Source organism: Ciona intestinalis, chromosome 8, assembly GCF_000224145.3.
Source record: "Ciona intestinalis chromosome 8, KH, whole genome shotgun sequence".
In the NCBI taxonomy this organism is placed as follows: Eukaryota; Metazoa; Chordata; class Ascidiacea; order Phlebobranchia; family Cionidae; genus Ciona; species Ciona intestinalis.
In genome coordinates, this window is record NC_020173.2 from 3,294,545 (window position 1) to 3,305,007 (window position 10,463).

The following is a 10,463-nucleotide window of genomic DNA, read 5'->3' on the forward strand; positions in this document are numbered from 1 at the left end:
TTGTTACAAAAGATTTTGCAATATTAAAGTATGAGTAGTTTTACAATTTTTCGCCTTTAATTACGAAATCAAACGCGGACACACATGCCACTCAGTAACTCGCAGGTGCTGCTGTTCCTGACTTTCCAAGAGTAAATTCCTAACGAACGAATTTGTTTGAACTAGGTTTTGTTACAAACTCGAATCCCACGTATTCAACCACGCATATTCGGATTCGATTGCATAATAAAAAATGCATCGAATAACGCCGAATTGATGGAATCCTGATTCGGCCCATCCCTAGTTTTTTACACGTGATTAAGCACCTTATACTAACCCCGGGTAAAAATATTAACACAAAAATAGTGGAACTTTAGATTAAAGAAAAAAAAAACAATTTTACAAAAAAAAAAAAAAAAAAATTTTAAATAATATTCAAAGGGGGGGGTCCGGACCCCCGTGACCCCCCCCTTGTATACGCCCCTGTGTGTTTGGGCTTTAGTTCCCCAAAACCGAAATTTATAAGTTTTTGCACCTTTTCTTGGCGTTTTCTCTCAAAACGGTCATTTAACTTCTGAGTTCTGACATGACTGGAGATAAAACATTTTTAAAAAAAATTGTACCACATATATTAAAATCCATATATTCTGCAGGAATGCAACCTAATAAGTTTGTTATAAACTATTAAATAGCAGTACTATATATCTTTTAGAGTTATGTAGTTAGCTGACTAATATGTAGCATTAATTTTATTACTTGGTTCTAATATCACTACATATTACAGCATTGGTTGGTCTCTACACCCAAGTTGTCACTGACACTTCATGTTTTTCTTTACAAAGCAACACCATGGCTCTCCCACCAACAACTGTAAGTTGATGTTAATTTGCATACCAATAACCAGTTTCTAGTTCCCACAGTGGTAAAAAATATCCTAATTATTTCTTTATATCTATAAATACGGTAGGCTACTAAAGATCAGATTAATTAAAACATTCCAATTAACACTAAGTATTTTTGTTGCATTATATTTTAAACATTATGATTTTAATTACTATTTTTACATTAAGTTTTCATTTGTATGCTTTTTCAGCAAAACCCCAACAACAACAACAACAAGAACTACAACACATAGACCAACTACAAGGAGAACTACAACACAAAGACCACAACCAAGACAAACAACAAGAAGAACTACAACACAAAGGCCACAACCAAGACAAACAACAAGAAGAACTACACGGCCAACAGTAAGAACAACAACAAGAAGAACTACAACACAACAAACAACAACAATATCAACCACTCCATCCAACATACAAATTGATGAAAGTTCAGTTTCAAGACACAGCAGGGGGTGTAATGGTAAGTCTTGGTCTGTGTCTCAGTGATAGATGACAAAGCATGAAAGATCAAAAGAGATATGTTTCTTATTTATACACATGTATTCTGTGCGCACCAGTCAAAGCGAGTGAGACAATATTAGATTTTAAGTTTTTGCAAATTTTTTTTTCTGAGAGTTGGCCCAATTTTTTTATTGGGGTTGCTTACATATAATTATATGATCACATTTTTGAACCCCCCTGTGTCCGTACTTGGTGATAACACAAATCAAATAAATATATATGGTATAGTACTGTGGCCTGTGGGTAAGATGGATACCATTACCATACAATATCCCATATTTTCTGATAGGGCTTTGAACCATTAGGAATCCTTTTCAAAGTTGTAAGGATACTGGTATATAATTCTGTAAATATTCTGAGTTCACTACCAAATGGGATGACAAAAGAGAATAAAAACACGGACTATCATCCCGAACCTATTATATAATTATATGTGTGTACAAGTGTCTAGTAATAAACAATTGAATGTTTTGCCCTTTTAATTCATGATCATAATAATTTTACAGTGCTTCGAAATGGACTAACAATCCAAAACTCTGGGTATGAAGTAGTTGAACAAGGCGTTGAAAACAGCAGAAGGTTTCGATTCAATGCAGATGTTGTTATTGCTGGTACACAGAACAGAATGAATGGATGGTCACTTAAACTGGTGTTTTCTAAGAGGATTACCAATATACAGGTAATAGCCTGTATTATGTTCACGATTGGCTCATTACACCAACACCCTGTTCAGTTTTTATAGACCATATTTAGGAAATGTGTATCATTTTTAATAATATTAATAGTAACATTAGTTCAAATAATAATGTTACTTGTTTATTTACTTCTTACAATAATACCATTTTTATTGGAATGTCCTTTTAACATCCGATCACATATTGGTAAAAAAAAACAATACCCAAGTTACCCCACTCAGGTTTGGGAAGCAATTCTAAGTCGAAGTTCGGATGACGGTCGAGTCTTCATCTTCCAACCCCACTCATGGAATGAGGAGCTACGAGATGACTTTAGTTTTCTTATTATTCCTGAGATGTCATCCCAGGGTTTACCACAAGGTGAGATAAAGATAAAATTGTTTTGATGTTTTAAAGTGGGTGCATAAGTAACTCAAAAGCTTTTATGCCAGATAGATGTGCATGTAACTATGTCACTTATGTTCTGAAATAAGATAAAGTTGTGGGTAATAGGAGTTTAGTTTATTTGTAGGTCTATTGTCATGTGTGTATGGGCCTATTCCTGTTGTAACTTGACAATGTGCATGGGGTGTATGAATATAGTTTTGTGTATAAGAAGACACCCCTGTTATAACTCAACAGTAAGCATGACTTATTTTCACATTAATTGTTTTGCCACAGTCGTCATGTTTCTTTGTCCAAGAGAAGTCACACCAAATATGAACTGGGATGGAATATTCATAGATAGATCAACTACCAGTGAGTATATATTAAATAAAGACCCTTCTTTATTTTCACATGTTGCAAATTTTGTCACAAGTTTTTTTATATAGACTACATACAAAACTGCAAACTTTTTAATTTTAATAGTGTTTCCCAATTCATAACTTTACATTGTTTTTGTTTGATTAAAAAAAAAGTTATTTATTAAAATTTCAAAATTAGCAAATTTAATTTTTCTTTTTCTTGGTTAAATGAAAAAACAACTAATTTGTTCTTCAGGCAGCAATGAAGCTGTCAACTCTCAAAACAGAGATCGTTTAAGACAGGAACAACTGCGCCAAAGACAAGAAGAAATTGCAAGAGAACAAAGAAGGCAAGTTGAAGAAAGAAGAAGGCAGCAAGAATTGGAGAGACGGCAAAGAGAAGGGCAATCAACCCAGGTTCGTAATTCAAGTTGTATTGAGCATGTTTTACTTCATGGCAGGTGAAATGTTGCGACAATAAATGTTTTTTTATCAGAATTACATTATGCCTTGAGCCAAGAATCACATTGGTCACTGTTTGCATGAACAATATACATATGCGGCATGGGTACTGGGGTAATGTGCCAAGTCTGCCCTACATCACAGGTCCCTGATACTTGGTAGCAACAAAAACTATATTGAACTTAGTTTATTAGTATTTAAGCAGTTAAATATATTGTGAAAAAATAACAGGTAACAACTACAACACAACTACAAACACAAAGAACTCAGCCGGCAACAACACAAACAACAAGAAGACCTACAACAAGAAGACCAAAGTAATTGAATACTTTAATTACCGAGTTTTTAAGATACATTGCTTAGACTAACCAACATTTTTTACTAAAATTATCATTTTTCTCTTATTTATATCTATAATATTAGTATGGTGTCTGCAGCACATCATCATCAAGAAGATGTACGAACCCGATGGGAATTCCCCCTTCTAACCCCGGACAAACAAGAGTTCGATTCAGAAGGTCACCCCCAAGAGGTAGGTGTGGGGTTGTGGGGTTTAAATTTATGACGTGGTTTAGCTGGAAAAATGCCTATAAGAAATTTTGTGAAATATCTCTGGGAACACAAAGTGTGGAAACCCTGTCTTCCAAACGTTAGATATGCACATATGTGACGGAACTGGGCTGGCAATTTTTCTACACTGCATTAATCAGTACTCATTACAACCAATAAGTTTTGTTTCAACTGATTGCAAGTTTAACCATCTCTGCTTTCTTGTAATTTGAAATATTTGGCACCTCTTAAATGTACAATAATCAATATTCTAGTTTCGATTACGTATCATTAACCATATGCCACTTATATTTGACCTTAAATAAAATTCCTATCTTTATTATTATGAAAAACTTGTCGCCTATTGAAAATACAGTATTCTAGTTTTGCTTATTTTTTATTAGCCAAATGCCGCTTATACTTTTCCATATAAAATCATCATCTTGCAACACCCAGAGAGACGTCCATATGATTACAACGAAGTGATAGCCATGTCCATTCTCTTCTACGAAGCACAAAGATCAGGCAAACTACCAAGTAACAACAGGATACCGTGGAGGGGAGACTCTGGGTTGAGGGATGGGTGTGACGTGGGTGTCGATCTTACTGGGGGGTGGTATGATGGTAAGTTTGGGGGGCTAATATTGGTTAGAAAGTGGTTTCCAACTTTTTTCTGTGGGCCTTTTTGGTTGATACTCAAATCACATTTCCGTCATACAAATAGTAAGACGACTTACTTGGCTTAAAAAGCTTCACCACTGTGTTAGGGGTTGTGTTGTTTTTATTCAAACGGGATCCTTTGTAATATGCAGTAAAACCCAGTCGTCAAACAGAAAATTTCATTGATTATTCGAAAATAGAGTATGGACTATTGTAGGGTTAGGGTAAACTCATTTTCATGTGTAAACTGGGGTGCTGATGTCCCTCTACACATGATGTCCCTCTACGTTCCTGCAGTTTTCTTAGTTAATTCATTTTGTTCTAATTACAGCTGGCGATCATGTTAAGTTCGGGTTCCCACTTGCATGGTCGGTAACCACACTAGCATGGGGTGTCATTGAATTTAAAGATGCTTATGTGGATGCTAACGAATACAGACGTGTGCTTGATTCATTGAAATGGGTGGCGGATTATTTTGTAAAGGCTCACACTTCAAGATATGAACTATATGGACAGGTAATGTAGAGTTAAACTTATATTCCGCACTGGTCAGTTCTATAATATAAACATATCAGCGCAATAAGCGCATATATATGAAACAAGTGTCTTTATTTTTGTGTGTTTTGGTTTAAAATACTAAAACCATCTTCAGTGCTATTGAAAGTTATCAGTTACATACATGGTAACTTTTAGGAGGACACAAGATGTTGGAAATATAAAACTTGTGTTATAACGACTGTCATTGCCCACAAAAAAATAATTAGTTACAATCGTTCTTCATTCATATCAACAATTTAAATATTTTTCCAATATGCACAAGGTTTGAAATTGCAGAGCTATAATAGTGGGGGAATAAACCAATTCTCACCTAAATCCCAGACTTCATGGCTTTCCTTTCTCACCTGAATCCCAAACTGTAAAACCTAATCTCAATAGAATAGAGTCTAGCTCCCATATATATAAATGCAGGGGGGCAACGAGGGGGCTGTTTTGCTATCATGACAGTTTCCTTTTCTGCAAACACGCATCCAGAAAGTGCTAAGACACATACATACACGATCCATTCAACATTAAATTCCTTCGCTTGAAATAGAACCTTTTCAACATTCATTGTTGTGCCACATCCACAATTGCAACATAACTATCAATTTATGTAAATGTTCACTTATTATACCATAGGTTGGTAGTGGGAGAGCTGACCATTTATACTGGGGAAGGTCAGAAGATCTTCGAATGAATCGACCGAGTTATAAGATCGATGCTTCAAACCCTGGTACTGAACTTGCAGCAGAAACAGCAGCAGCTCTAGCAGCTTGTTCAGTTGTGTTTAAGAATGCGAGGCCTGGTTATTCAAGAATGTTGCTGCGCCATGCAACTGAACTATATGAATTTGCAGACAGATACAGGTATAATATATGTAGGAATTTTAATTTTTATTTGGTACACTTCTTTTACTTGCGAAAAACACTTACTGGCAACTGCTTCAATCCAGTGGTCTCTTAGGTTGTCTAATTTGTAGGCCATACATAAGTTACATTCATTCATACATCGCAACAAACAAAAAATAAATAAACAATCCCTCTCAAAATTCCATACGTGGTAACTCGTAAGCGGGCACGATATGTATGAAACACAACACCCATGTTATAACGACTGTTTTTGTCCTGCAAGGATAAGTAAGTTTCAACATTTATTTATCGTATACAAAAAAAAACTTTAAACAAATAATGTTCCTTCCACAGGCGTAGCTACCATCTCTCTATCCCTGATGTAACATCATATTATCGCTCATATAATGGTTACAATGATGAGTTAGTATGGGGAGCATTGTGGTTGTACAAAGCTACAGGCATGAGGAGTTACTTAGAAGATGCTAAGAGGAAATATGATCAGTATGGGCAAGGGAATACTCCAATTATGTTTTCATGGGATGATAAGAGGGCTGGGTCTCAGGTTTGTCTTCTTATAACTTATATGCCATAAATTGTAAACGACAGTCTTACAACAAAACAACAGTCGTTAAAACAAAGGGAATGAAAAGTATGCTTGTGTTATTCATATTTTCCTGTCTGGGGAATGGGCCAACTCTGGCTTGAATCTTAGATCTTCTGTCATGCCTTACTTTAGAACCTTACCATTATAGAACAGAATGATCACGGCTACAGACATACAGCTTCTGTATAGAGTTTTTTGACCTTATTCCTTGCAAAGTTAAGCTGAGTTATCTTGTGTTTCATGCCCAAAATAAGTATTATGTGTTTTTAAATGCTGTTACATTTTATATAAACTACTTTTAATACAAAGTTGTACAAAACTGTTTATTCCTTTAAGGTTCTGTTGGCGAACTTTACTGGTGAAGCAAAATATAAAGGACATGTAGCAAACTATCAACGGTTTTTAAATGGTGCATTAAAAACTCCACGTGGATTAGTGTGGTTGGATCAATGGGGGTCAAATCGTTATGCTGGTAAGTGAATTAATGAAGAAGTATGAGATGTATATAAGTATTATATGGGGTCCAGATCTCTCATTAAGTGATATGACCTTATACTTTAATATTCTGTATGAATCAGAGCACTTATGTTATAATGACTGTTGTTGTTGCCTCGCCAGAACAATGATGCTGCATTCTTTCATTTAATGCCATCCATTTGATACTTTAAGCCTAAACCAGATTTATGTACTAATTTTTTACTGTGTGTATTAAAACACACAAAAAATTGAGTGCTATGTTGTTTTACTTCAAAAGAACCATGTTATTAACACTTTAAACTTAAAATTATCATTTAAATTTCAGCAAATGCTGCATTCATTGCGTTGGCTGCTGCAAAAGTTCCCGGCATTGCTAATAGGAATGAGATGGTCAGATTCGCTGAGGCACAAATCCACTATATGTTGGGAGGGGCTGGTAGAAGTTATGTGGTTGGTTATGGACGTAACCCACCCACCCAACCTCACCATAGGGGAAGGTAGGCAACTACATCTTGGTGTGGTTCATTGTAACTTTTCTGATATGTAAATGTAACGCTTGAAAAAATGTTTTTTTTGTAAGTTTGTTATATGTACCCTGATGTATGGCAGTTAATCATAAAAATGTTGCAATGCAGTTTAAAAATTCACCAGAAGAGCAGTCGCTTTGTCATTATAACTCTGGCATAAATCCCTGGTTTCATGATCCTTGCTGTTGGCCCTTACCGTTCAGAATGTAATTGGTTTTTGATTTGTTCTGAGCAGTACACAGTGCAAGTTTGCTCTGTTAAAACGTATTTTATTAATTGTTTTTATCCACAGTTCTTGTCCAGCTGCACCAACTGAATGCTCATGGGGAAACTTCCACAGTTCTGCTGCGAACCACTTTACATTACATGGTGCATTAGTTGCAGGTCCTGGCAGGGATGATAGTTATACTGACAACAGGGGGGATTACATCGCAAATGAAGTAGCTGTAGATTATAATGCTGGCTTTCAGTCTGCAGTAGCAGGTAAGATGTATATTTTGTAAATGTCAAGCAGCGATACTTTTGTTTGACATTAGGATGTTTTTACCAGTAGCCTAGTGTTTTTTTATGTTGCAAGTTTCCTTCTTTTTGCTGTCCCTGGAATGTTACATCGGCCATTTAATGGAAATTTAACTAGTTTTCTTTACAGGTTTAAAATATTTCAAGATAAAACAAAGAAGATAGACAAGAAGATTGTTTTTAAAGAAATATTTGTAAATGTCGATCTGTATTTCCTGTTTTTTCACCAATCATAAATTAAACGACGCTAATGTTACATTAACATTAATCCAGGAAAATAATTTTAGTGACTAACTGATGTTGTCATTGTAATTGTATTATTGGTAACTTATTAATAAACCATATCTTTTATAAGTAAACCTCGTGTGCTCATTCATGAAGAGAATGTGTAAAGTAGTACCATGGTATAGTGGTTAGAACTCTTTATCAGATATCGGCTTGAGAATCAGTGCTGCTACTATTGTGGGCATTAGAGACTCTGGTGGGCATGTATGTCTTTTAGTGAGGCTCCAACCAAAGAGATTAAAACCAATCTCTTTGCTCCAACCCAGTAATCATTTATGGGTTGTCCACAGTCATATATGCACATATTACAAAAGACTGAAGACATGTACTTAGGGATATAAACTGTGTAGTGCTACGTCTTTAATTTTTTTAACAGAACAATATTTCAGTCACAACTGGTCTGCTTTGTTTTTAAAGATTTTACAATTTCAAAAATTTTGACTAACCAACTTCCCTTCCTTATTGGTAACGCTGTTATGCGTAACACCATCTCGCGTACATATAATCTATTACAATCACATAGCGACCATAATTATGACGTAGATAAGCAAATAGACGTCAATTCGTCATTTAGTTCGATGACCTCGCAGCCCTGTTAGTTACTTAAATGGCATTACATTTGCTTAAAATGTTTACGTAGCTCTAAGCCTGAGCAGAAAGTGTTTTTTGAGTCATAATTATGTTGTCACATGAAGCCTATACTAACACTAACACAGTTTAGCGTATAGGTTGTGTAAATTATTTAAGAATGCCATATAGGCCGTAGTTTCGTTAATTTTGTGCTTTAATGTATGTTATATTCTTAAAAAGTGTAAAACAGTAATAATCCCCCATAAGAGTGTTATTAGAAAGATGCCTGTTATAGTTCCTTAGGTTACATTGTGGCAAAATAAAATGTTATGTAAAATAGGAATATAAATAATTAACCATGGTACTGGTTGATGTTTACTGAGGCTGTGCTTTTCAATCAGTGTACAATAGTTGATCTTGATCATAAATTGTTCTGAACTGTTGTTTGGTTTACACATTAACTGTATGTCTGTTAGTCTGTACTGACTGTACATACCATTTCCTTTATGAGAATAATAATAGACCTTTACTATTGTTGTGCATGAATGAGATGATACATCCTGGAGCATTACCAATTCAATGTATATGTATTCTATAGGCTAATAGTTTAAAATTATTGGTTTGGTTTTATTATGTAAAATTTCATAAACACAAGTGTTCTATAGGTGCGAGGTTTACAACAACTGCATCTGAATATCATTTTTAAAAAATGTTTCAGCATCTCAACTGCTGTTATATTATCCTTATCCAGGTTATTTTTAGTGATTAGTCATGAATCTGTCAAGGAAATTTGTAGCTCAAATATGTAATGGATGTTTGACCATGCGGAGTATGCATTTAAGTCAATGTATTTACCAAAAACCTAAACCAGAGTCGTCACCTTTTGATGACCCTGGGCACCCAAGGGTTGCTTTATCTAAAGACAGAAGGACGATTGTAATGTACCATCCTGAAGAAATGATTAAATATGAAGACACAATACCAATACCAAGGCATGACCCGCGCTACTCAGCAAATGAAAACGCAGACGATATTTTAAAATATAAACTTGAAAAAAGTGGATTTAGCGACAAACCAGTTGAACGGCCAAGTAGAGATAACATTCTTCCTATTACTGATAAAGAAGTAATACCTGCTGCTATGGAACTTTCTGAACTGTTTTACACGACAAAGCATAAGTGGACACAACATAGAAACGTAAAATTAGCGAAGGAAAAGATAGATGCAATGAAAGAAGAAGAAAACAATTAAATCACTACTCATGTCAAGTTCACTGTCCACAGATTATGGCAGCTGTATACATGGTTTTTATGAGTTAGTCTTCGCATAGTCATTCAAATTTTATTGTTATTGTGAAAAAGCTTCTTTTGGATGCATGTGCGAATTATCTGTTTAAAATCTGTAAATCTTGTCAGGAGTCGCCATATTTTGCAGACTAAACACTCATCATGTGTCATAGATTGTCGAAAAAATTCAATCATACAATTTATACAGCATATACTAGTTAGTAGTTATTGAAAAGTGCTTTAAATATTTAAACTAAATCCCAAAATTTCTATGTATAATTTTCGATGCGGACCTTTTTCTAAAACCAACCTTGTTTTTTAGGATTGA

The 10,463-nt window shown here is 34.9% G+C and overlaps 2 protein-coding genes across 2 annotated transcripts; both read left to right on the plus strand.

Moving 5' to 3' along the window:
• The first annotated feature begins 760 nt into the window (after positions 1 to 760).
• On the plus strand, positions 761 to 8,353 carry LOC100175432 (endoglucanase A-like). The gene is made up of 16 exons (XM_026835424.1): positions 761 to 849; positions 1,073 to 1,344; positions 1,892 to 2,064; positions 2,302 to 2,440; positions 2,741 to 2,818; positions 3,062 to 3,222; positions 3,499 to 3,584; positions 3,705 to 3,799; positions 4,273 to 4,440; positions 4,808 to 4,992; positions 5,656 to 5,882; positions 6,219 to 6,429; positions 6,808 to 6,943; positions 7,274 to 7,445; positions 7,768 to 7,958; positions 8,125 to 8,353. The coding sequence occupies exons 3-16, from the start codon at positions 2,011 to 2,013 to the stop codon at positions 8,157 to 8,159; spliced, it is 1,938 nt and encodes a 645-aa protein (XP_026691225.1). The 5' UTR covers positions 761 to 849; positions 1,073 to 1,344; positions 1,892 to 2,010; the 3' UTR covers positions 8,160 to 8,353.
• Positions 8,354 to 9,569: 1,216 nt separating this feature from the next.
• LOC100185621 (39S ribosomal protein L42, mitochondrial-like) lies at positions 9,570 to 10,457 on the plus strand. The gene has a single exon (XM_004226347.4). It carries the CDS (start codon positions 9,621 to 9,623, stop codon positions 10,098 to 10,100), a length of 480 nt encoding a protein of 159 aa, XP_004226395.1. The 5' UTR covers positions 9,570 to 9,620; the 3' UTR covers positions 10,101 to 10,457.
• The last annotated feature ends 6 nt before the right edge of the window (positions 10,458 to 10,463 follow it).